Below are 27,839 nucleotides of genomic sequence, written 5' to 3' on the forward strand. Positions count from 1 at the left end.
AATACATTTATTTTATGGCAAAATTTTTCATGGTGCATTTGTCACTCATATACCGAATATATTAATCAGTGTTGTGCATCCTTGTCAGGGTCATTCTCACTACACACTGAAAATGACACGTTTTCATGTGGTGAGGTGTGTTGCAGCATGCTGGATAAGAAAGTAAATATAAAATTAACAATGATTACCATGTTAAAGCTGATCTCTGGGAATTACCCAAAATGTACCCTTGCTGTGGGGGCCTCCCTGCACTGCAAGAGTTAAGAGCCGGTTCACACAGGGGAGACTCTTCAGGCGACTCAGCAGTCTGACAAGTCGCGCTCTGCTCTGTTCAATAGAACCGTTCTAATAGGAGCGTCTCAAGTCGCTCCAACTTAGAAAAAGGTTCTTGTACGACTTTGGGGGCGGCTTGCATTGACTTCAACACAAAAGTCATTTTGCAAGTCGCCTTGAGATCGCATTATTTTGACTCATTTCTAGAGTTCAACTTCAACACAGTACGAAGATTCAAGTAGTTAATAAATTAGAAGAAGAAGAGCACTTGAAAGATTGACCTACTGAACAACTTGCTATTTATATTATTATTTTTTTCCCCCATTAAAATTTGCTACTTTTCTAACTTTTTTGGTGCTATATGATTTGCTGCGTGTTCTTTTTTGTAGGCAAATAAAATTCACTTTTTCCACAACTTCAACCAAACTGAAGCAAACATAACCTAATCTTCCATGGAACAACAGTGACATCGCCTGGAATTTCTGTAAAATACATGCTTGACCTACAAATGTATCAAACCTAAATGCATTTTAGAGTTTTAATTTTCAACACAAATAACCCAATATTTTTTAACATATTGGTCAAGTGCAATTTTGCTTCTAAGATTCTTAAAGTTCATGTGAACCCCAACAATGAACTTCTCATTCTCTTTTGATCTGCTAAATATACCATTAAAAGCGTTTTTGAAAGGGTTTAGATACACTATATTGTCAAAAGTATTGGGACACCTGCCATTACACGCACATGAACTTTAATGATATCCCAGTCTTAGTCAGTAGGGTTCAATGTTGAGTTGGCCCACCCTTTGCAGCTATAACAGCTTCAACTCTTCTAGGAAGTCCGTCCACAAGGTTTAGGAGTGTGTCTATGGGAATGTTTGACTATTCTTCCAGAAGCGCAGTTGTGAGGTCAGGCACTGATGTTGGACTGGCTCACATTCTCCGCTCTAATCTATCCCAAAGGTGTTCTATCGGGTTGAGGTCAGGACTCTGTTCAGGCCAGTCAAGTTTCTCCACCCCAAACTCGCTCATCCATGTCTTTATGGACCTTGCTTTGTGCACTGGTGTGCAGTCATGTTGGAACAGGAAGGTACCACCTCCAAAAGTTGGGAGCATGAAATTGTCCAAAATGTCTTGATATGCTGATGCCTCAAGATTTCCTCTCACTGGAACTAAAGGGCCAAGCCCAACCCCTGAAAAATAACCCCACACCATAACTCCCCTTCCCCCATCAACCAAATTATTTGGAGCAGTAAAAACATGAATGAGCAAGTTTGGGGTGAAGGAACTTACCTGCACAAAGTCCTGACCTCAACCGGATAGAACACCTTTGGGATGAATTAGAGCGGAGACAGAGAGCCAGACCTTCTCACCCACATCAGTGCCTGATCTCACAAATGCACTTCTGTAAAAATAGTCAAACATTCCCATAGACACACTCCTAAACCTTGTGGACAGCCTTCCCAGAAGAGTTGAAGCTGTTATAGCTGCAAAGGGTGGGCCAACTCAATATTGAACCCTACTGACTAAGACTGGGATACCATTAAAGTTCATGTGTGCCCAAGAGCAGGTGTCACAATACTTTTGACAATATAGTGCATCATGTGCTGTAATGGTGGCTTCTAGCCAAATCACAAACTAGAATTGTAAGGTAAGTAGCTAGTTAGCCGTTTCTGTGACCTCCTTCCTGCACTAATACAATTAATAAAATAATTTACTTTTTTTATAATAAAACGAAGACTTATAAGAAGCTAACAATATAACATTAGATGGCAGTAGGTAATATAGCTTACATAGTACACCAGGGTTCAGCAACCTTTTTCCACTTAAGGGCCGTATTCAATGTATGTGAATGCATGGAGGGCCACATTCACCTGCTAATATATGAAGATGGGGGGTAAAGAGGGGGGATACAGAGGTGGCTGTGGACATGGGGGGGGGATACAGAGGTGGCTGTGGACAGGGGGGGGGATACAGAGGTGGACAGGGGGGATACAGAGGTGGCTGTGGACGCCTGTGAGCTCTCTGCTCACTTGACCCGCCACCTCTCTTTTCCTCATCTGATAATTGCAGAGGGCAGGGCCGAGAATGACATTAGTCAGGAGGGGAGAAGAGAAGAGGAGGAGGGGAATAGAGAAGAGGAGGAGGGGAGGCAGCAAGTCACCTGAGCCACGAGCAGTACTCTTAATGAGGTATATAGCTGCAATTTTATTATATAACACAGACACTTTTGCAGATGACATTTTTTAACAGACAACCACTTGTCCGCGGGCCGGGTGCCTGTGAATTAATCTCTGCCACTGACGGGCCGGAGATTTAGTGGCGGCAGGCCGCAGATTGGTGACCCCTGCAGTACATCAAGGGCTTGTTCACACCAGACAGCTGCGCTTTGTAGTACTCTCTGGAAGGAAGAGTGCTGATGCGACGATCTCAGCATCAAACCCCATTTACAGATTATTTGGGTCGAATTTAATTGAAATGTTAAAGTGACATTTTAAAAGCAGCACCACACCGTGGTGTTGCACTGTGGTAGTTTACATAGCAAGCTGCTACACTGGAAAAATACTGCATGCACTACTGTTTCTATGTACACACCACTACATTGCAGTGATGTGTACAGACACCATAGAGTACAAGGCTTTCTGCCTTGTCTTGCACTGGGACTGACTAGTGCAGGCCCAACATACCTGGTGTGAACATGTCCTAAGAAAAGAAAGAAAAAAGGAATACAAAGTAAGAATAGTATATTTAATTGCAAAGCAAAGTACATAGAAATACTGACTTACAGGTGTTACATATCCAAGTACATCTGCAGTAACATGACGCTCCTTCACATTTTTGATGCAGTAACTCTGGTGATCAAGCACTATGTCCTTGGCCTTAACATCAGTGGAGACTAATCCTCTGGCTTGGACAGGAAGATCAGAAAGGTTTGTCTGCAATATAGAGAAAGAATGGTACATAAGTGGAAAACATCTGGTCTACACCTCATAAAATTGACCAAAATTTCTTTCAAGAAAATCTGCTATTTGCCCAACAGCTTTGCCTTAATATAATATACACCAGCATACACTTATCTTTTCGTCACTCCTCCGTGGCTCTATTCAGAGCCAGAAGTGGAAGTACCACCCATTTCATGTGACACTGCTGGGCAAATCACACATACAGGAAGCCCAATGTCCTGTGTAAGCTACAGCTCTTGCTACCCATACCTTACACTGGATTTACCTTTGCTCCACACGGCTGAACAGAATGACTGGGGAGAAATAGGAGGAAAGTATTTGCGGCTGTAGAGGCAGGGCCGGACTGGCCTACCGGGATAGCGGGAAAATTCCCGGTAGGCCGCCTGCTGACAGTAAAATTAACCAGCTGTGCCTGTGGCTGTGGGCCGCGGCCGCACTTTACAATTATACGCATGCCTGCCCTATGCTGCATTCACTCCAGTCCAGTGTCATGTCTATTACATTATGTTAATAAAGAGCAGCGGCGGGCCGGTCGCCGGCGGGTTGCGGCCGCCATGCTCGCCGCTGCACTTTCCTTCCCGCGCTGTGTGAAGTGTGCACACTGGACTGAAGCGATCATGTGTTTGAGGGAGGGGAGGAGCCGAGCAGGAGAACCGAACGTCCCATCGTCCCGTGCGGCGCCAGCACCGCCCACTATGTTTCTCCTGCAGAGCCACGTGTGAAGGCAGAGCCGCAGAGGAGAAGAAGTGTATGGCGCCGGCCAGCCTTGGAGCAGAAGGAAGAAAAGGTAGGTAGGTGGGGGGGGGGGGGGGGGTTTGACCATGCAATTGTGAGAGAGATTATACAGTCCAGATTACAATTTGCAGGGGCAGCAAAGGTAACACAGAGAGAGGGGGGGGGGTTGCATGGTGCACCCCCCTTTCTCTGTCACCTTTGCTGCCCCTGCAAATTGTAATCTGGACTGTATAGTCTCTCTCTACCCAGTCCCTGTCACCCAGCTCTCTGTCACCTAGGTCCCTGTCACCCAGTCCCTGTCACCCAGCTTTCTGTCACCTAGGTCCCTGTCACTCAGTCCCTGTCACCCAGCTCTCTGTCACCCAGGTCCCTGTCACCCAGCTCTCTGTCACCCAGCTCTCTGTCACCCAGCTCTCTGTCACCCAGCTCTCTGTCACCCAGCTCTCTGTCACCCAGCTCTCTGTCACCCAGCTCTCTGTCACCCAGGTCCCTGTCACCCAGCTCTCTGTCACCCAGCTCTCTGTCACCCAGCTCTCTGTCACCCAGCTCTCTGTCACCCAGTCCCTGTCACCCAGCTCTCTGTCACCCAGCTCTCTGTCACCCAGCTCTCTGTCACCTAGTCCCTGTCACCCAGCTCTCTGTCACCCAGCTCTCTGTCACCCAGCTCTCTGTCACCCAGCTCTCTGTCACCCAGCTCTCTGTCACCCAGCTCTCTGTCACCCAGCTCTCTGTCACCCAGCCCTCTGTCACCCAGTCCTCTGTCACCCAGTCCTCTGTCACCCAGTCCTCTGTCACCCAGTCCTCTGTCACCCAGTCCCTGTCACCTAGCTCTCTCTCTACCCAGTCCCTGTCACCCAGCTCTCTGTCACCCAGGTCCCTGTCACCCAGGTCCCTGTCACCCAGGTCCCTGTCACCCAGGTCCCTGTCACCCAGCTCTCTGTCACCCAGCTCTCTGTCACCCAGCTCTCTGTCACCCAGCTCTCTGTCACCCAGCTCTCTGTCACCCAGCTCTCTGTCACCCAGCTCTCTGTCACCCAGCTCTCTGTCACCCAGCTCTCTGTCACCCAGCTCTCTGTCACCCAGCTCTCTGTCACCCAGCTCTCTGTCACCCAGCTCTCTGTCACCCAGCTCTCTGTCACCCAGCTCTCTGTCACCCAGTCCCTGTCACCCAGCTCTCTGTCACCCAGCTCTCTGTCACCCAGCTCTCTGTCACCCAGCTCTCTGTCACCCAGCTCTCTGTCACCCAGCTCTCTGTCACCCAGCTCTCTGTCACCCAGCTCTCTGTCACCCAGCTCTCTGTCACCCAGTCTCCTGTCACCCAGTCTTCTGTCACCCAGTCTCCTGTCACCCAGTCTCCTGTCACCCAGCTCTCTGTCACCCAGTCTCCTGTCACCCAGCTCTCTGTCACCCAGCTCTCTGTCACCCAGTCCCTGTCACCCAGCTCTCTGTCACCCAGCTCTCTGTCACCCAGCTCTCTGTCACCCAGCTCTCTGTCACCCAGCTCTCTGTCACCCAGCTCTCTGTCACCCAGTCTCCTGTCACCCAGCTCTCTGTCACCCAGTCTCCTGTCACCCAGCTCTCTGTCACCCAGTCTCCTGTCACCCAGTCTCCTGTCACCCAGCTCTCTGTCACCCAGTCTCCTGTCACCCAACTCTCTGTCACCCAGCTCTCTGTCACCCAGCTCTCTGTCACCCAGCTCTCTGTCACCCAGCTCTCTGTCACCCAACTCTCTGTCACCCAACTCTCTGTCACCCAACTCTCTGTCACCCAACTCTCTGTCACCCAACTCTCTGTCACCCAACTCTCTGTCACCCAACTCTCTGTCACCCAACTCTCTGTCACCCAACTCTCTGTCACCCAACTCTCTGTCACCCAACTCTCTGTCACCCAACTCTCTGTCACCCAACTCTCTGTCACCCAACTCTCTGTCACCCAACTCTCTGTCACCCAACTCTCTGTCACCCAACTCTCTGTCACCCAACTCTCTGTCACCCAACTCTCTGTCACCCAGCTCTCTGTCACCCAGCTCTCTGTCACCCAGTCTCCTGTCACCCAGTCTCCTGTCACCCAGTCTCCTGTCACCCAGCTCTCTGTCACCCAGTCTCCTGTCACCCAGTCTCCTGTCACCCAGCTCTCTGTCACCCAGCTCTGTCACCCAGCTTTCTGTCACCCAGTCTCCTGTCACCCAGTCTCCTGTCACCCAGTCTCCTGTCACCCAGCTCTCTGTCACCCAGCTCTCTGTCACCCAGTCTCCTGTCACCCAGCTCTCTGTCACCCAGTCTCCTGTCACCCAGTCCCTGTCACCCAGCTCTCTGTCACCTAGTCCCTGTCACCCAGTCTCCCAGTCCTCTGTAACCCAGTCCCCTTGCTGTCGCCCAGTCCCCTTGCTGTCGCCCAGTCCCCTTGCTGTCGCCCAGTCCCCTTGCTGTCGCCCAGTCCCCTTGCTGTCGCCCAGTCCCCCTGCTGTCACCCAGTCCAAGTGACAAGTGACACGCTGAATCTGGTGACGGGATGGGTGGCAAGTGACACACTAAATCTGGTGGCAGGGGACGGATGGCAAGTGACATTTCCGAGTGTCTCCGATGCTCTCCGGCGCCCCCCACCTCTGGCCACATGCGGTATTGCATGCAATTGAAGTCAATGCGGAACAAATTATTTTCGTTTCCATTAACTTCAATGGGGAAACTCACTTTGATATGTGAGCACTTTGGATTACGAGCATTCTCCTGGAACGGATTATGCTCGTAATCTGAGGTTCCACTGTGTAATAAAATATATATATATATATATATATATATATATATAATCTCCCTAGCCCTATGTGCTTTCATATCTGTCTTATCTTTATATAATACGCTCTTTAAATGTTTCTTTAAAATGTATGGTTTTCTCTTATATGAACAAGAAAATAATGACGTTATGATGTTGGGCTGGTATAATAATGCTATGGGGCTGGTATGAAATGTTTTCCAGGGCTGGTTTTTACTCCCAGTCCGGCCCTGTGTAGAGGGCTTTATTAAAGTGAACCTGTTACTTTGTCCTGCATAGACAAAGCACAGGTTCACTTTTAAGTGTACGTATAGGGAAAACATTATTTTTTTTTTTTTTTACAAAGTGGAATTGTGTCTTGAAGACTAACTTCAACCAATTTTTTTCAAGTTTTGCTTGAAATAAGGGAGAAATTAAAATTTATATTTTTTTTTACTGTGACCACACTGGCAAGATTTTCCCTTACCTTCTGTGTCTGTGGCACAAGCATATTAGCACGCTTCACTGGGACAGGAAGGCACAGACAGCCAAAAAAAACATTACCTTAAATTCTAACCCTTCTTCACATTACTAAAAATGTTTTTAGTTTGGTCTATGTCCCGACTGGAGAGAATTCCCACTACTTCTTTGCTGACAGGCAGTGGCACCACTGTTGTGGATAGACTAGTGTTTAGTGATTATTGCTATGTCTTACAACAGCCAGGCATAGTGGCAATTCATTTGTTTTATTATTATTATCCCCTGCACTTGGTGTCATGTGGCCCTGTTACAGTATGTATACCATATTAGTCACATGACACGCATTGCAGGGGATAAAAGCAGTGCAAATTAGACAGCCATCTGAGAAGCTCATTTGAAAACTTGAGGTTCTGTAATTAATGATTACACTATGACCAGGCAATGAAAGAAATTGCATTAATCAATTGACACTGATGCATATAAAGCCAGGTATAACAGCTGCTCGGGGGGGGGGGGGGGGGGGGGGGCGGGGGAGAGAGACTGCATGTACAGTTGCTTTTTGTGAACTGTATGTACAAATATATGGCTGCTGGGGGAATGAAACTATATAAGTAAAGCTCACAAATATGACAGATCAACGCTGATCCAAGCCTGCAGTATCAGTCTCCTAGGTTTACGCTGTTTGTTCAGGTGCTGGCAGAAACAGAGCACATCTCACTCCAAGATATAATCTAGCATATAAATAATCGCTGAAAACGTATTCAACTTCGGTGTGAAGTAAACGAAAGACAGGCTTCAGCACAAATCCCACTGATACGTTTCACCTACACTGGGCTTAAAGGGGTTGTAAAGACAAAAATATTTTCCTCTTAAGTTAAAGTGTGACAGTAGCTGATAAAGTAAAACGTAATGTTTTGCATTATAACTAGTTTGATCCCTGTTGAAATCTAGCTGTTTTATTCACCTCCAGCACTCCTAAAACGTTATTCTCACTGACTTCCTGGTTTGCGGTGCGCATTCATTCTTGCTACATCACGGCCTAATGGGAACTACAGTTCCCATTAGGCTTAGCCTCCATGCCTGTGAGGGATAAGAGAGCATCTTCACGCAGGGCTGTAGTCATAGGGAGGGGGTGAGCACATTCTGCTTTCCACCATGCAAAACAGCTCAGGTGCTGGTGGAAAGCAAGAAGAGGAGAGACAGGAAATGGCATTTTTTAAACCTGGATTACTGTATTTTGGAGGTCAAAAGGAAAAACAAGGTAAGTGATATTTAAATGCTCTAGCTTACAGCAATCAATTGATCTAATAAAAACTAACCTTTAGTGTTCCTTTAAAGGGGTTGTAAACGTAAATGTTTTTTCACCTTAATGCATCCTATGCATTAAGGTGAAAAAACATCCGACGATACCGGCTCCCAAGAAGCCCCCCCCGAACCCCCGTTTTACTTACCCGACCCCTCGAAAATCCCGCGTGCGTCCACGTGATCCTCTTCGGTTCCCAGCCTGGCTGTTGATTGGCTAGGCTGGACGGATTGATAGCAGCGCATCCATTGGCTGGCGCTGCTGTCAATCACAGCGGATGTCGCCGCACGCCGGGTGAAAAGCTTTTGCGAGGAGGAGCCGAGACAGCCGCCAAGGGAGCCGAGACAGTGGAGGGAAGTATAACATGTTTGTTATTTAAAAAAAAAAAAAAAAAAAAATGTTTGCCTTTAGTGTTCCTTTAATCTTAGAGGTTAACCTTTAGGGCTCATGCACACTGGACGTTTTTACAGCAGCTGTTTTTGGCAGTAGAAGTTTTTTCGACAGTCATTAAACTCTCCATCATATTATCCTATGTGTCCATGCACACATAAGGCTGTTAGTTTTGGGCAGTGGCGTTTTTGAGCAGTAAAAAAACAAAAAACTATCGAGTTCTCCAACGCTGATAAACGTCAAAAAAACACTAACAAACGCTGCTCGGCAGTATTTTTGATCCATTGAAAAAAAAGCTAAAAAGCTGCCAAACGCAGAAAAACGCTAATAAACATACACTATTGCAAAAACTTTGAAAAACTCACAGCAAAGCTACTAACGTTTTTTATTATGTTATTTTAACGTCCCGTGTGCATGAGGCCTTACAATTAAAGCGGACCATCGGTAATCTTTCCATCTATTAAATCTATTGACCTTGTTGTTTTAACTTTGGATAGTAAATATTTTTTCTACCAGTAAATTTTCCCTTAAACAGCCCACTTCCTCTTTGTCTTTACGACAACATGCACAGCTCTCTCTCTCACTCTTGTAAGAGTTTGCGAGGAAGGAAGGGGGGTGAGTCATAAGAGGGCCAATGAGAGCTGCAGGGCTGCAGAGCTGGAGGTGTGCCTCTTTGTGCCTGTGTAAATCCAAGAAGTGAACAGGCAGCAGCTTTAGCTGCCGCAGTTAAAATGGTTGCAGCCAGACGGCTAGCTGTCAGAATGGGCAAATCAGGGGCTGGTGTATCTGCAACGTTTCATGTTACACCCTGAATATGGGTGTGTCACGGAAGGTCCCCGCATCCAGACCGAATGCTTCCGTCATATACTGCTTCCCATAGTCTGGACATAGATACTGGATATTTTAGCTGCCTTGTAACACACAACGAGACGAGACTTGTATGTGTGCTAAGTATGGAGTCTTTAATAGAATCAAAAACACAATCTTTTATACAGTAAAGAGGAGGTGGCCGGAACAATAATTAACATGAGCTAATTTATCTAATCATTTAGCCAGAAGAGGTGACTAGACACCCCGGCTCCTCACTATCTGCTGTACAATGCACAATCTCTTAAGCGTAAACACAGGACATCTTCACACACACAAAATAGAGGCAATTGGCACAAAGAATAGAGAAATGGCTGGTGGTGAAACATTAGCATTTCAGTCTGTTACACAGAGGAATGAGTCACTCTGGTCCACATGACAATCACCTGTACTATGTCTCAAGACATTCTGGAATATGAACTATCAGTAATGTCCCATCTCATAGAATTTATGATATCATTTCTTAGGGTGACCCTAGACATAAGAGAATCAGAGTCTGTCACAGGGTGTAACATGTTGCAAAAGTTAAACTTATACTTAAAAGTGGTATTAACCTCCTGTCATCCCTCACAGTTAATATACTGCAAGCGGGCAGCAGGTGCACGCACACACATCCTGCTGACACGTGCTGTGATTGGACACAGCATGAGTTTGGCAGCAGATTTCAGCCAATAATTTCAGCTAAAACCTGCTGATCGGCTGTGTCCAATTACACACATACAGAAATAAGAAAGGGAAGCACTCATATTGCACACCCGTAAGTAATTATGGAAACACAAAAGAGGGTCCCAGAAGGTGACCCAGGGTCGGACTTTAAAGGCACAGTAAACAATGAAGGATATAGAAAAATTATCACATTTATTAAAGACAAACAAAATTTGTAACGCAAAAAAAATGGGTTCAGAAGATGAGCTTACAGTCATTTCAAGAGCCAAACACTTCTAAGCGTGGTAACTCTAAGGCGTTTTTCATTTTTAGTTATTTTGAAAAAAAATATGTAAATCTAAAAAACGCAAAGCGCAGCATGTAAAACGCGGCAAAACGGGTGTTTTAAAAGTCGGTTACTATCTGTCACGTTAAATCGTTTAGGAGAAGTTGTAAAAGCGTCCCCTGTACATGAAGCCTTACCCTCTACACCAGGGATATGCAATTAGCGGACCTCCAGCTGTTGCAAAACTACAAGTCCCATCATGCCTCTGCCTCTGGGTGTCATGCTTGTGGCTGTCAGAGTCTTGCTATGCCTCATGGGACTTGTAGTTCTGCAACAACTGGAGGTCCGTTAATTGCATATCCCTGCTCTACACAATCAGTGTGCATCTTCAACCTTATTACTCAGTAAGGCTATCCATAAAGTCACTTTCTTTTTAAAGTTATACAAGACAAATACATTTTTCTCATGTCATCCACTGTTCATTTTGTATAATGTTCAAGCTCTTGGTTAAGCTTATTATGTCCCATTGTTGGAAGAAAAGAAACATCCAACATAAAATGTCCTCCATTACTTATCCAAAGTGTCCAATTCACTTTTAAAGCCATTGTTGTTTTAGGATTTCATTGTTGTTTTTTTTACTACTTGTTTGTTATATTTCACTGTATGATAAAACTTGTATAGCAGTTACATAGTAGGTGAGGTTCAAATCCCTGTATGTTGTGGTCATTCAGGTGCTTATCTAATAGTTTTTTGAAACTATCAATGCCCCCCCCCCCCCCGCTGAGACCACTGCCTGTGAAAGGGAATTCCACATCCTTGCCGCCCTTACAGTAAAGAACCCTCTACATAGTTTAAGGTTAAACCTCTTTTTTTCTAATTTTAATTAGTGGCCACGTGTCTTGTTAAACTCCTTTTCGCAAAAAAAAATGTATCCCTATTGTGGGGTCACCCCCAGTACGGTATTTGTAAATTGAAATCATATCCCCCTTTCAAGTTCAGTGCTTGCAACCTTTCTTCATAACTAAATATCCTCCAGACCCTTTATTAGCTTTGTTGCCCTTCTTCGCTCCATTTCCAGTACATACTTCCTGAGGACTGGTGTCCAGAACTGCACAGCATACTCCAGGTGCAGCCGGACCAGAGAGTCTTGTAGAGTGGGAAAATTATCGCTTTATCCCTGGAGTTAATCCCTTTTCTCTTCCGTTCATGGACAGAAACAGCAGCATTGACCTTAGGGTTATATACCTTTCCTTCTAGGAGAGGAGAGACTAGGCAGAAAAAAACAGCACTTTAAGTGTTAAAACACTTCTCTCAGTTAAGCACCTCCCAGGGGGCGTGTCCCCCGGGTACATCCCACTCTCTGGAAGCATCCAGCCGCAGTTTTAATCTGCCTAGCGTCAGGAAAGCATGGCCTTTCTGGAGCCCATGTGCTCTGGAGATTTTTTTTGCGATTTTTTCGCCTTTGTTTTTTTGTTCCTGCATTTTTGGATCCTGGAATCTACTATCAACTGCCGACTGGGTGACAGGTTGGATCTTGATCCTTGAAGTCCCCCCATGTTCGGCCATCGAGCGCGTGCCGGTCTTTAGCTAGGCCGTCTACGACATGCCCCGTTGCTCCAGGGGCGGTCGGTGAACTACATGTTCCAGGGCACACATATGACTGGTCTCTATGGCTGTGTCACAGTGTGCCGGGCTGACAGCCATGCCGCAAGCGGACGTTGGTTCTGTCTGGAATGACTCCAGCCGGTGGTCGCAGGATGGGTAAGTAGTATCCCCTTGCCTTGGCAGGGTGTTTTCGGCTGGTGCATTCCTGGGGAGGTCGACTGAGGGTCGGCCCTGCATTCCTCTCCCTCCTTCTCCGTTTCTGGGTGGCGGCTGTGAGGTGGGGGGTCCACCTGAGGGGGGGCTCTGCTACTACCGAGGGGGCTGTGCTGCTGTGGGGTACTGTATTTTTTACTGTACTGGTGCTGCATTTGTTTATTGTGAGGTGCTGTGTCAGTGTCTGCTGTGTTTCACTGTGTTTTACACGTGTACGGCCGCCATTTTTCCAGAGCCGCGGCTCTATATGTCGGCGGCCATTTTCTTGTAGCCGGCATGCTGTTTTTCTGCATGTCGGCGGCCATTTTAGAAATGTTTTGGCCTCCAGTGTCTGGAATAACGGCGCCAACACCGCAGTTTTTTCTTCCTGAGGAAACGACACGGCACATGCAGCACTCTCAGCTCTACACAGCGGTACAGCCCGATTCTGGGTGGCGAGTCCCTGAGGGGCCCCTGCTCTCTGTATCAGCCGGGAGGGTGACCAGTGGGTCCCGTTTTTTGTCTTCAGTACTAAGGTGACATTTTTAGGTGGGACAGCATGGAGTCTGAACCACAAGGGCCCTCATGTGAGGCTTCTTCCCGAACCATGCCAGAGTTAACCCTTAGTGCCCCTGTGGCCTCGTTGGATGCTATGACGGCAGTCCTGGAGGCGTTTGTTGCCAGGATTGAAGCGGCAAGTGTCCGGAAGGGGGGTAAAAAGCGCCCCCTCCCTGAGCCTGCTTCTGGGGATGTCTCTGACGCAGAATCAGTTGCTGCTTCTGCATTTGGCCCTGGTTCTGTCATGTCAGATGATGCAGACTTAGCCCACGTGGACAGTGAGGACGACTCTGCTTCAGGGTCAAAGCAGGATAAGGAATTTGTTGGAGCTCGTGTCACTGCGGTGCGGGATACTCTGAAACTTGAGGATTTGGCAGAGGCATCAAACATGCCGGTCCCTTTTGGGTTCCGCAATCCACCCCGTACCGCAAAAGTGTTTCCTTGTGTTCCGTATCTGGACGACTTGTTATACAAGGAATGGGATCGGCCGCAGAAAGCTTTTGCTGTACCAAAATACTTTGCGGTCCGTTACCCGCTTGGGGAGGATTTCCAAAAAAAGTGGGTATCTCCTCGTCAGTGGACCCTCCGGTGTCCAGGCTGAACAAGGCCACCACGTTGCCTGTGGAAGTGGCTCCCGCTTTTAAGGACCCCGCAGATAGGAGAGCTGAGGCTGTGGCCCGTTCCTTATTCACAGTGGTGGGGGGGTCGGTGGTGAGACCGGTTTTGGCCAGGGCTCTGGTGTCACAGACACTTACCGAACGGGCTAAGTCCCTGGTACAGGGGCTGGAGGCGCATAATGCTCCTGAGCTCTGTGTGGACCTGGCCGACCAGTTGGTGCAGGGTCTAAAATTTGTCTGAGTCGGCCCTGGATACGCCCCCCCTTGTTCTCCAGGGCCTCTGCCTACGCGGTGGTACTACGCCGCCTTGTGTGGCTAAAGTGTTGGTCTGCGGACCAGTCCTCTAAGTTGTCCCTGGTGGACTTACCCTTAAAGGGTGAACGGCTTTTTGGGGCGTCACTGGATGACATCATAAAAGATGCCACAGGCGGCAAGAGCACTCTGCTCCCGCAATCTGGGAAGGGTAAGGAGCCTCGCCATAGGCAAGGGCCCTCATTTACTACCCCCAACCTTTTTTTTTTGCCCGCCAAGTGCGGCAGGAAAACGTTTCCAGGGTGCCAAGGCGTCCACTGAAGGGCAAAAGCGCCCCTGGTACTGCAAGCCCGACAAGCCTGCCTCCGCATGAAGGTTTGCCCCGCCCACATCTCGGGTGGGGGGCCGGCTTCGCAAATTCGCGGCTCGGTGGAGGTCTCTTCTTTCCGACCGGTGAGTTTTCGAAGTAGTTTACTCGGGGTACAAGATAGAGTTTCTCTCTTGTCCAAACAGATTTTTTTCCCTCCAACCTCCGGATCGCCTGAAGGACCTGTCATGGGCTGTCCAGGACCTGCTGGTCAGGGGGGTGGTTGTACCGGTTCCCTCAACGGAATGGTTTCAGGGGGTTTTACTCCAATCTGTTTGTAGTCCCCAAGAAGGATGGGGTCCGTCCGGTCCTGGACCTCAATTGCTTCATCAAAGTGCAAAAATTCAGGATGGAGTCGATTCGCTCAGTAATAGCAGCGCTCCATCAGGGGGATTTCCTAGCATCCCTGGATATCAAGGATGCGTACCTGCATATCCCCATATGCGCAAAACACCAGAGGTTTCTGCGCTTAGCGGTCGGGGAGGACCATTTTCAATTTGTGACCCTCCCATTTCGGCCTGGCTTCGGCACCACGGGTTTTCACCAAGGTGCTCGCCCCGATTCTGGCCCTGCTGCGGCAACGCGGGATCGCTATCGTGGGATACCTGGACGATCTTCTTCTAAAAGCTTCCTCAAGCTCAGAATTAGAAGAGGGCATGTCTATCACCTGACAGACCCTCCGAGAATTCGGTTGGCTGCTGAATATCCAGAAGTCAGTACTGGTACCGTCTCAGCGGCTGGAATATCTGGGGTTGGTCCTGGATTCCTCGGAGGCGAGAGTTTTCCTCCCAGCGGGATCATCACGGATGCCAGCCTTTTTGGCTGGGGGGGTGTCCAGTCAGCCCAGGGGCGCTGGACTCAGGCGGAGTCCCGCCTTCCAATCAATGTACTGGAGCTCCGAGCGATTAAGTTGTGTCTCTCCAAGTGGTCTCTGGGTCTGCAAGGTCGGCCGATCAGAATCCAGTCCGAAAAACGCCATGACTGTGGCATACGTCAATCATCAAAGGGGCACACGAAGCTCAGCTGCAGCGACGGAAGTCGCGCACATCCTCCGGTGGGCCGAAAGCTACGTTCCAGCTCTGTCGGTGGTGTACATTACGGGGGTGCTGAACTGGCAAGCAGACTATCTAAGTTGCCAAAGGCTAGACCAAGGAGAATGGTCGCTACACCCGGAGGCGTTTCAGACTCTGTGCCAAAAATGGGGCACTCCAGACGTGCACATTCTAGTGTCCCGTCTCAATCGGAAGGTGTCACGATTTGTGACCAGATCGAGGGACCCGGGGGCGGATGCGTCAGACGCGCTGGTGGCGCCTTGGGGGTCACTATCACCTAATATACGCCTTTCCTCCCCTGCAGCTTCTTCCTCGCCTGCTGCGCAGGGTGGAATCCGAGGGGATACCAACAATCCTGATTGCCCCGGATTGCCCGCGCCGTCCCTGGTACGCAGACCTGGTGCATCTGGCGGCAGACATTCCCTGGCGTCTGCCCCTGAGAGAAGACCTTCTGTCGCAAGGTCCTATCTTTCACCCTGCTTTACAGTCGCTGGCTTTGACGGCGTGGCTGTTGAGAGCCAGGCGTTGAAGGACCGAGGCCTGTCGGGCTCTGTGATTTCTACCATGCTACGAGCACGGAAGTCCACTTCACAAAAGATTTACCATTGTACGTGGAAGGCCTACATCTCTATGTGTGAAGAGATGAAGTGGCACCCCCGTACATACGCGATGTCCCGGATTCTGCTGTTTTTACAGTGTGGAGTGGATCAGGCTCTCGCCTTGAGTACGGTTAGGAGTCAGATCTCGGCTCTAGCGGTTTACTTTCAGCGACCCTTGGCAGCGCACTCCTTGGTGCATACATTTGTGCAGGGGGTCCGGCATGTGGCCCCTCCTGTGCGTCCTCCACTGCCTCCTTGGGACTTAAATTTAGTTCTTTCGGCGCTTCAATAAGCTCCGTTTGAGGACATTCGGGAGATCCCCTTGTTGACTGTCTCAGAAGGTGGTTTTTCTGGTGGCAATTACTTCGGTCAGACGAGTATCTGAACTGGCGGCCTTGTCTTGCAAGGCTCCCTACTTAGTCATTTATAAGGATAAGGTGGTGCTGCGGCCGCAGCCATCATTCCTTACGAAGGTTGTTTCGGCTTTTCACATTAATGAGGACATTGTTCTTCCATCCTTATGTCCTCGGCCGAAAAACCCGAAGGAGGCCACTTTGCATTCCTTGGACGTGGTTCGAGCCCTAAGGGTATACTTGTCTGCTACGGCTCCGTTCCGGAGGTCGGACTCACTGTTCGTGTCGGTGACTGGTCCTAAAAAACGTCTGGCGGTCTCGTCGGCCACCATTTCTAGGTGATCAGACAGATCGTGCTCCAGGCCTATGCCCTAAAGGGGCGGGCGTCTCCCTTTCAGGTCACGGCGCATTCGACCAGGGCGATTGGTGCCTCTTCGGCTTTCCGTCATCAAGCGTCTGTCTTACAGGTATGTAAGGCGGCGACCTGGTCGTCAATCCACACCTTCTCAAAATTTTACAAGGTGGATGTGAGTGCATCTTCGGATGCCTCCTTTGGCCGCAACGTTTTACAGGCGGCAGTTTAAAGTTGAAGTTCCTCCGTTGAGGAACTCTGGTTTGCTGTGTTTTTTCCCACCCCTAAAAAAATTTTGACACTGCTTGGGGACGTCCCTAAAGGTCAATGCTGCTGTGTCCGTCTATGAATGGAAGATAAAATAGGATTTTTGTACTCACCGTAAAATCCATTTCTTTGAGTTCATGGACGAACACAGCACCCACCCCTCCTTTGTTTGTACTGCTTGTCCACGAACTGAGGCTGGATGCTTCCAAAGAGTGGGATGTACCCGGGGACACGCCCCCTGGGAGGTGCTGTACTGAGAGAAGTGTTTTAACACTTAAAGTGCTGTTATTTTCTGCCTAGTCTCTCCTAGAAGGAAAGGTATATAACTCCAAGGTCAATGCAGCTGTGTCCGTCCATGAACTCAGAGAAATTGATTTTACGGTGAGTACAAAAATCCTATTTTTTAATGCATGCCAATATTCAGTTTGCTTTGTTAGCAGCAGCTTGGCATTGCATGTCATTTCCGAACCTATCATCTACTACTTTTTGCACCCTAAAACTTCCCAGAGGTTCTCCCCCTAGTACAGTCACGGGGAACGTTGGCACCCCAGATGTTTTGGAACTACATTTCCCATGATGCTCTTGCACTCTGCAGTGTAGTTGAGCATCATGGAAAATGTAGTTCCAAAACATCTGGGGTGCCCTAGTATATAGATTTCATTCGTTCTTTTGCCAATCAAATGCATTATTTTAAATTTTTCTACATTAAACATAATTTGTCATGTAGTTGCCCATCCCATTATTTTGTTCAAATCTTTTAGCAAAATTTCCACATCCTACAGAGAAGTTATTGCCCTGCTTAGCTTAGTATCGTCCCTAAATACAGAGATTGAACTGTTTACCCCATCCTCCAAGTCGTTTATGAACAAATTAAATAGGATTAGTCTCAGCACAGAATCCTGTGGGACCCCACTACCCACCCCTGACCATTCCCCATTTATCACCACCCTCTGAACTTGCCCTTGTAGCCCATTTATCACCCTATGGTCCATGCCAACGGACCTTATTTTGTACAGTAAAGGTTTATGGGGAACTGTGTCAAATGCTTTTGCAAAATCCAGATACACCACGTCTACGGGCCTTCCTTTATCTAAATGGCAACTTACCTCCCCATAGAAGGTTAATAGATTGGTTTGGCAAGAAGAGTTCTTCAGGAATCCATGCCGATTACTTCTAATGATACCGTTTTCATTACTAAAATCTTGTATATAGTCCCTTATCATCCCCTCCAAGAGCTTGCATAGTATTGATGTTGGGCTAACTCAGTGTTTCTCAATTCCAGTCCTCAGGCCCCCCCAACAGGTCAGGTTTTCAGGATTTCCCTCAGATGAAAAGGCTGTGGTGATTACTAAGGCAGTGAAACTGATCAAATCACCTGTGCAAAATAATGGAAATCCTGAAAACCTGACCTGTTGGGGGGGCCTGAGGACTAGAAATGAGAAACACTGGGCTAACTGGTCTGTAATTCCCAGAGATGTATTTTGGGCCCTTTTTAAATATTGGTGCCATGTTGGCTTTTCTCCATTTTACTGGTACCATTCCAGTCAGTAGAATTTAGGAACAATAGTCTGGAAATTACCGAGTTCCCCAAGTACCCTTGGGTGCAAGCCATCTGGTCCCGGTGATTTAATGTTAGGTTTCCCAAGTCTAATTCCAATTCTGTTCTCTCTTAGCCAGGAGGGTGCTTCCTGTGATGTGTCACGAGGATAAACACTGCAGTTTTGGTTACTGAAGCCCCCCCGATTCCCTCATGAAGACTGAGGAGAAGAATAAAAATTCAATACCTTTGCCATCTCCCTATCCTTTGTAACCAGATATTCTTCCTCATTCTTTATGGGGTCAATATGGTCTGTCCTCCTTTTTTTACCGTTTACATACTAAATTATAAAGCAGTATTGGGATGAATTTACGAAAGGCACTTTGGGAGTGCAGTTGCAATTTGCAAGTGCAGTTGCCACATAGCTTAATAAATGAGGGGAACCCCATCTTCAACAGTAGGACAAAGCAACACAGAGAATATGCATCCATTTTTATTTCACTGAGCGTTTGTCTTGGTAGGTCCTGTGTAATTCCCCATATCTCTATCAGAAAATAAGCAACTTACCTTTTTGCGGCTCTGATCTGACTTTCTGTTAGAGGGTGGCTACACAGTAAAAACAATTTCATGAAAAAAAGATTGCACGGCCATCAAGTGGTGGATGTGTATAGATTATTTTGGAAACTAGGGATGCTGTATGGTGTCACTTTATCAAATGTTAGACAAAAGGGCAAATTTGATTATTTTAGCTGCAAAAAGAAAGCAAACACAACATCAAAATCCTCAGTTTTACCAAGAAGTTTTACTTCTTGGTAAAGATGGCATCAGTGACCCTTTCACAGAAGAGAACCATTATTTCTCTGAACAGTTTCTTAAACAAATGCTTTTGACAATTTTTGTTTTGAAAGACAACTAATAGTCTGTTTTATTGCACAGGTACTGTACAATGTGAAAGTACGTTCTGGCAGTGAAATTTCTGCATAGCTAGCGTTTCTTTTATCACACACTTTAAGAGACATCCCAGTATTCGTTACCTTACCTTTGTCTCCAGATTCTTTGCAGATGCTTTCTTTGAGTCACTCTTCGACAAAGTGGCATCAGCCAATTGGCAAGCGACGGCTACCACGAGCAGAACATACAGCAGTTTCATCTTTTCAAAGCTGACTCACTGCAACAAGAGAATGTCCAAAGTGACACAGCAGATACTAACCAGAGCTGTGGGTTTTGCTACTGAAGTGTGGGAGGGAGCCTGGCACAGAGCTGGAGGCAATGTCTGATCATCCGACCCTTCATTTCCACAAGCAGTGGCTGTCCAGCTCTATAGCAAACCAGGCCGGGAAGCAATGACACGCTTCTCCTCTGAACTGGAATTCATTCACAGCAGGTCATTTATCTCTGAGCAGACACTAATTAATGAACAGTTCAGCTTATTATTGCAGGTAATATTCTGCAGGTACAAGGGTTGAACTATATTTAAAAATAAATAAAAAAAAAACTTTACAACAATAAAAAAAAAAAATGTTCCATGCATGTGTAAGCTCTTATGAACCTATCAACAACAGAGGTAAAACAAATAGACATCCTATATCAACTCCTATTGCATACACTGTTTTTAATCGCTTCAATACTGGACACTTTTATCCCCTTCCTGCCCAGGACAATTTTCGGCTTCCATCGCTGTCACACTTTCAAAGACAATTGCGCGGTTATGCAACATTGTACCCATATAAAATGTATATCACACAAATAGAGCTTTATTTTGGTGGTATTTATTCACTGCTGTTTTTTGCTAAATAAAAAAAAGACAGAACATTTTGAAAAAAAAAAAAAAAAAAAAAATCTTCATTTCTGTTATAACATTTTGCAAATAGTCTTTCTTCATAAATTTAGCAGAAAATGTAAACCGCTGCATTTATTTGGTGAAAATAACCCAAATTAGTGTATATTATTTTGTCTGTAGGAAAGTTATAGAGTCTAAAAACTATGGTATGTATACAGTATATCTGAAAATTGATCAGTCCTGATATACTGACGGCATTTAAGAATGTAATTTCTTGAGATCCGAAAACGCCGGACAGTACAAATATATTCAGTAAGAGGCATGGCAAGTTTTTTAAAGTTGCAATTATTTGTCACTTTTTTGGAGAAATAAAAGAAATAGAAAAAAAATAAAATGTTTCACAGTTTTCAAAAAAAAAAAAAAATTACATATTGTCACCAGTGCAGTACAGTGTCATCATATAACTGGTGTGGCGGTGATCAGGGACACTGACTAGTGACAGTATGTAAATTTAAAAAATTATATATATATTTTTTATTTTCTTTCCTTTACATACAGCAATCAGAGCAATAAAGTGTTACCATAGTAACACTGTACTACTCTGGGGAGGCTATCATGATTTTTATTTTTATTTTGTATACACACCAAGGTTCTTTATAACTGTGAATTTTACAGTTATAAGCAACCATTTTTTTTTTGTTTTAATACAAACTATTAATTTAGTGTTTACTATTGTGATTAACTGCTAATCACATGGTACAGATGAGCTGTGATTGGCCCTGTCTGTACCATATAATCATGGTGACCAATCACAGAGCTCCTTACAATAGTGCACAATGGATGGCATGAAACAGTGCCGTTCATTGTGTACAATTGTCATGTGACATGCTGTTATTGGCCACAGCGATCAGCAGCATGCCTGTACAATGATCTGTCATCGGCCGTGTCCGGTGAACACAGTGGGTGACAGATCATGTTGCAGCATCATATGATGTCCTCCCAGGATAATAGGGGTTAAAGTGGTATTAACTTCCTGCCAACCCCTCACAGTAAATATACTGTGAGTGGGCAGCAGGTGCAGGAGCATGGGTGTGCCCCTTGCCGATATGTGCTTTGATTGGACACAGCACGAGTTTGACAGCAATGATTTCAGCTGAAACCTGCTGATCGCCTGTGTCCAATTACACACATACAGAATTCTGTGTTTACAAACACACAGGACTCCTTGTTCAGTGAAAAGCGATCTGGCTGTTTCTTCTACCTGAAGAAGAGCAGGGAGAAAAAAACAACCAGATTAGTAAGTAAAAGCAGCACACATTACACTTGTTAGGCACACAGTTAAACCCTTGATTGCCCCTAGATTTTAACCCCTTCCCAGCCAATGTCATTACAGGTGAAACTCGAAAAATGTGAATATCGTGCAAAAGTTCATTTATTTCACTAATGCAACTTAAAAGGTGCAAAGCAAGATAGTTCAAACCGTGATTTGTCATAATTGTGATGATTATGGCTTACAGCTCATGACAACCCCAAATCCACAATCTCAGAAAATTAGAATATTACATGCAATCAATAAAACAAGGATTGTACATAGAATATCGGCCCTCTGGGGCCGCATGCGCGGGACCGAGGATGATGACCGCTTAGACTCCTCGCTCCGTGCAGATGGAATATCTTTCCCCGGCTGACAAGGCACAGAACGCTCGCAGACACAGCTAAAACAGCTCCCGGGATAGTAGACAACGCTTGGATCCGGCAGGTATGCACTGCACACCCAGAAGCAGGCAGCATTACCACTCACAGCAGAAGGCTTCCCCCACCCCAGGAAAGGGGAAAGGTAGGGGCAAGATGGCGCCTGAGCCTCCGGAGCCAGATGACTCCACTCAGGAGGACAGCCTGCACCAATTCCCCTCTGCTCTAGTCAGCCCCCCGACTACAGACTCTGAAGCACTACTCAGTAAGTTCCGCTCCATAGTGCGGAAAAGGAAATCACTGCGGCCTCCCGCAAGCTCTCTGCTTATCTTGTTAAAGGTCTTTTAAGAGCTAGGCCACTGTACTAATCAATTGGAGCAGCGGATGGAGCTGGCCACTACTGTGTTAGAGGGACACAAAGAGGAGGTTGATAAACTACAGTCAGGACTTCAGAGCATGCAGGATAAGCTGGAGGATTCTGAAAACAGAGCCCACAGGGATAACCTCCGCATCCGTGGAATCCCCGAGACCACCACTGACTTGCAGGGAGCCGCCACTGCCTTCTTTCAGGAGCTTGCACCTGATATCCCCCTTGAATGCCTAGAATTTGATCGTATACATAGATCTCCGACTCCTAAGTCAACTGAGGGCCCTCCCAGAGATGTCATCATAAAGTTTCACTATTATAGTACTAAGGAGAGGCTCCTGCAAGCCGCAAGAGACACCCATGACCTCTCATTCCAGGGAAGCACCCTCCAACTCTTTGCAGATCTCTTCCCTGTTACTATTGCTAAGAGGCGAAATGTAAAGCCTTATCTGCAAGTCCTGCAATCTCAGGGGATTCGGTACAGATAAGGGTTCCCCTTTAAGCTTTTGTTCGCTCATAATGGCCTCCAATTCCACGCTTCTTCCCTGCCGGACCTGTGGCGGCACTTTCAGGAATTACAGCTTGACTTCCCCCTCTCAAAAGGAAGCGCCATCCACATCTGCCCGCCCGAGATCCTCTCAGCAACTTCGTAGGCCCTCTCAGATGTCCCAGCAAGGCTCCCAAGCCCTTCGCTCTCACCAAGCTCAACGCTTCCAAGATGTCTCCAACGGCTGACAGCTGATGCGGTTCACTTGGGAAACCCTATATTTGTTACCCAATCCACTTTGAACTTGATGCTTAACTCAATTTGATGACTCTCACTGTTTATTGTGGGCCTTGTTTTGCATTACGTTACTGTTCCCGCTTAGTTATGGCCCAATCAACCTTGGTACTTTAGTTTTGCACCTTTCATATGCTTCTCATGTTCACTCTCTGCTCTAGGCCATCCCTCATCCCACCCTCCCTTGTTTTTGGCTATTTCGCTCCGTGATAGTCTCTTGCCCTGGGCTGCCCCAATTGTGAGATGGCAGCGCTGGGTCCTGGAAACTTGAACTTTTGACTGTGATTTTACCCTTGCTGCACCACGACCCTAACCTTGTTCCCCTTTTTTTTCTCTCAGATTGTGAACACTTTTTATTGTGGAAAGTTTGTTGATGCTTATGTGGGGGACTTCCTATGATAGATAAGATACGGTATTCTACTTTGGGTTTTTGGGAAACCCCCGCCTATAGTGGGTTATAGGTTATGACCCTCATCTTTAATAGACAGGGTTCGGTGACCCTGGGCTATAGAACCTAATGTTATACTGCAGATGAAATTTTCCTCTGTTTGATGTGATTGTCTACATTTATTTTGGCTACCAATGTAGGTTTCTTTGTTGTCTGTTGGCGCCCTCCCCCCATGGGTCTCACTTAAGTGGGGGTACCCGGGGCGCTGGTGACCGACTAATGTTATATGGATGACAGTATTGTCATGATGATGTAGCTCGCTATTTTTCAGTTGTGCCTTTAAAAGTTATGTTATGTGTCTATTTTTCTATTATACGAAGTTGATATTTTTGTTATGGAAAATGTCGGGTGGTTCCGTCGGACCACTGCTCCCCTAGTTGTGCCCGGAACTTGGTCTGGGTGATTGTCCTGATCAATATCCGACCTCCCTAGTGGGCCTTTGTTCCACTACTATATGCAAACATGTTGTATCATTATCCTTTGCTTCAAAGGTTTTTTCGGTGTCTTTCAGCTTCTTTACATAGTCCATTTTTCTTGTCTCATACTTGATCTTTTTCTTCTTTTTATCTCCTTTTCTTCTTCTGAGTCTGCAGGGTTTGGGCCCGAACGAACCAGCTTAATTTCATTTTGCACTTAACTACCTAATCACCGCCTTATAGCCAAAATACGGCTACAAAGCGGTTCCTTAACTCTGGGAGGACGTCCTCCCAGAATCACGCTCCCGCGCGGCCCTTGGGGCGCGCACACGGGAGTGTCCGTGACCACCGGGTCCGCATCACGGATTGCGGTAAATTGTCGCTGGTAATGGCCGTTTACCACATGATCGCTCCGTCCAATGACGGAGCGATCACATGTAAACAAACCGGCGTCATTTGATGACGCCGGTTCCTCCCTCTCCTCTCTGTACCGATCGGTACAGTGCGAGAGGAGAGGGGGGGAGCGCGGGTTTCAGCAGCGTTGTGGCTGGATCTGCGACTACTGCAGTCACAGATCCATCCATCCCTGCAACCCCCGCGCCAATACTCTGCAATACCCCCCGCGCCAATACTCTGCAATACCCGGGAAAAAAATGCGTTTTAACCACTTCCTGCCCGTCGGCCGTCATAGGACGTCCTTGACTTTGTGCAGGGATATCTGAATGATGCCTGCAGCTACAGGCATCATTCAGATATACTCTTTTTCAGTTGGCGATTCTCCATAAGAACAATCATGTCGACTGTTCCGCCTCTTGATTGTTCTTACGGGAGGCGAAAGGGGACTTCCCCCCTCCCTTCTCCCTCCGGTGCTTCTTCCGACTCACCGCTACGATCAAAGCCAGGATCGTTTTTTTGGGGATTTTTTTCAGGCTTCCCAGCCTAGAAGTGAGATGTGGGGTCTTATTGACCCCATATCTCACTGTAAAGAGGACCTGTCATGCTATATTCCTATTACAATGGATGTTTACATTCCTTGTAATAGGAATAAAAGTGATCAAAACATTTATTTTTGGGGAAAAACATGTCAAACTAAAATAAATAAAAAGTAAAATGAACAATAAAAAAAAAAAAAAAAAAAAAATTTAAAGCGCCCCTGTTCTCGTATACAGAAGCGACCGCACTCGTAAGTCCCGCCCACATATGAAAACGGTGTATAAACCACACATGTGAGGTATCGCTGCGAACGTTAGAGCGAGAGCAATAATTTTGGCCCTAGACCTCTTCTCCAACTAAAAAGATGTAACCAGTAAAAATATTTAAAGCATCACCTATGAGGATTTTTAGGTAGCGAAGTTTGGCGCCATTCCACAAGCGTGTGCAATTTTGAAGGGTGACATGTTGGGTATCTATTGACTCGGCGTAACTTCATCTTTCATATTATGCAAAAACTTTGGGCTAACCTTACCGTGCGAAACGACCGCCATTGTATTCTCTAGGGTCTTTGCTAAAAAAAGCATATATAATGTTTTGGGGTTCCATGTAATTTTCTAGCAAATAAATTATGATTTTTCCATGTAGGAGAGGAATGTCAGAATTGGTCTGGGTGTTCCAGAACGCCTGATGGTGCTCCCTGCATGTTGGGCCTGTCAGTACTTCAGGTGTGATCAAATTGATAAATTTTTAGTAATTGGTACCATAGCTTGTAGACCCTATAACTTTCACCCAGACTAAATAATAACCAAATTATTTATTTATTTTTTACCAAAGATATGTAGCAGTATACATTTTAGGCCAATTTTATTAAGAAAAATTACTTTTTTTGCAAAATTTTATAATAGAAATGAAGAAAAATTAATTTTTTTACAAAATTTTCGTTTTCTTCATTTATAGCGAAAAAAATAAAAAATAAAATCGCAGAGGTGATCAAATACCACCAAAAGAAAGCTCTATTTGTGGGGGGGAAAAAAGACAAAAATTTCATTTGGTTACAGTGTTGTATGACTGAGTTATTGTCATTCAAAATGTGAGCACCGAAAGCTGAAAATTGGTCTGGTCATTAAGGGGGTTTACGTGCCTGGTGGTCAAGTGGTTAATATGACGCTAAATTGGTTGTCCTTGAATGTTGAGGGCATGAACTCTCCCCAAAAACTAGTTAACATTTTTAAATACCTCAAGAAACAGCAGATCGATATAGCATGCCTGCAAGAGAAGCATTTTTCGACGGCCTCTTGTCCTAAATACTTTGACGGTCAATATCCTCAGAGCTTCTTTGCCTCCGCCTCGACTAAGCACAGGGGGATGCTCATTGCCTTTCGTAAGTCAGTTCCTTTCAGTGGTAATAAACAGATAGCAGACCTGGATGGTAGATTTATTATTGAAAGGTACCATCCAAGACACTGAAGTCAGTATTATGACTTATGCTCCAAATTGTGCCCCAGGCCCTTTTTTGACCCATGTTTGCAGCCTGCTAGCATCCCACCAAAAGGGTACTCTCCTTCTTGCGGGAAACTCTAATTTGGCCTTGGACCTTTCTCTGGACAAATATCCCTCGGAAAGCATGGCCCTCTCCTCTGACACCAAGAAATTTGTTCGATCATTGCAAAACCATGATCTGGTCGACCTCTGGAGAGAATTTCATCCCCTAGGTAGAGATTATACACACTATTCGCATCCCCACCATTCTCATTCTAGAATTGACCATGTCTTTGTGCTGAGGAAACATCTCCCCCTTGTGGTTTCTACCTCCTTCCTGGCCACTCCCTGGTCGGACCATGATCCTGTCTTGGTGGTTTGTAGTTCCATTCTTGATAAACCCCATTACTCATCCTGGGTGCTGAATGATTCGCTCTTATCCCTTCTAAGAGGTTTGAGCGTATATTTTGAAAGCCTCTGCAGACTATTTTTGCATTAATACAGACTCTGTATCCTCTCCTGTAACTCTCTGGCAGGCATATAAGGCGGTTATTAGGGGGCATATTATACAGCTGGCTTTGAAGCGTAAAAGGGAACGCTGTTGAAAGCAGCGTGAACTAGAGACCTGCCTGGAAATACTTTCAAACGATTTTAAATAGTCTCCCACCCCTGCTAATCGTAAACCTATAGACCAAGCCCGCTCAGAGTTGGATCTCCATCTTACTGATAGCGATGACCGTGTTTTACGCTGGTCTTGTCAGAAGTGGTATGCTAAAGCAAATAAACCGAATTCGTATGTTGCCAAATAGGCTCCGCACTTTTACCCCTAAGCCCACCCCTATTACATTGCGAACTCGACATAACGTGTTCACCGGTAACCCAGTGAAAGTTTGAGGAATTCCGTCACCGTCTTACTAAGCTGTAGTCGGCGTCTGAAGGGCCGGGGACTTCCTTAATAACCTCTCACTTCCCACATTGTCTGAAGCCCATATGGACCGGGACATTCAGGTTTCGGAAGTCCTTCAATGTATTAAAGATCTTAAGGTAGGTAAGAGACCCGGACCTGGCGGCTACACCGTGCTTTTCTTTAGAAAGTTAGCTGATATTATACCTCCACACCTGAAGGCTATGAATAATTCTGTTAAGAGAGGCCAGTCTTTTACTCCAGATCTTTTGACTGCCAACATCGTGATGATCCCCAAACCTGATCGTGACCACTCCTCCTGGGCCAATTTTAGTATATAATAGATATGAAAATTCTCACCAAAATTCTGGCCAACTGCTTGAATTATTTTCTTCCTTGTTTAATCAAAAAGGATCAAGTTGGCTTTGCACCTCAGACAGGCTGTGAAAGCTATCCGGCGAATACTGCAATTACAATATATTGCCCACAGCCACTCATTAGAATCGATGCTTTTGTCTTTGGATGTGATCAAGGCCTTTGACACTTTGTCATGGCCTTATTTAACGCCCGTACTTCGCCATTATGGATTTGGGGCCTCT

The 27,839-nt window shown here is 46.3% G+C and overlaps 1 protein-coding gene across 3 annotated transcripts in view; it reads right to left on the minus strand.

Moving 5' to 3' along the window:
* Positions 1-27,839, minus strand: part of CHID1 (chitinase domain containing 1) — a 706,518-nt gene that overhangs the window by 669,028 nt on the left and 9,651 nt on the right. For all 3 annotated transcript variants that reach the window (XM_040328528.1, XM_040328530.1, XM_040328531.1), the window contains exons 2-3: positions 19,480-19,608; positions 3,059-3,208 (exon numbers count right to left, since the gene is read on the minus strand). In XM_040328528.1, the coding sequence (XP_040184462.1) occupies positions 3,059-3,208; positions 19,480-19,590 (261 nt within the window). In that variant the 5' untranslated portion in view covers positions 19,591-19,608. The remainder of the gene's footprint in view (positions 1-3,058; positions 3,209-19,479; positions 19,609-27,839) is intronic.

This window comes from Rana temporaria, chromosome 11 (assembly GCF_905171775.1).
Source record: "Rana temporaria chromosome 11, aRanTem1.1, whole genome shotgun sequence".
In the NCBI taxonomy this organism is placed as follows: domain Eukaryota; kingdom Metazoa; phylum Chordata; class Amphibia; order Anura; family Ranidae; genus Rana; species Rana temporaria.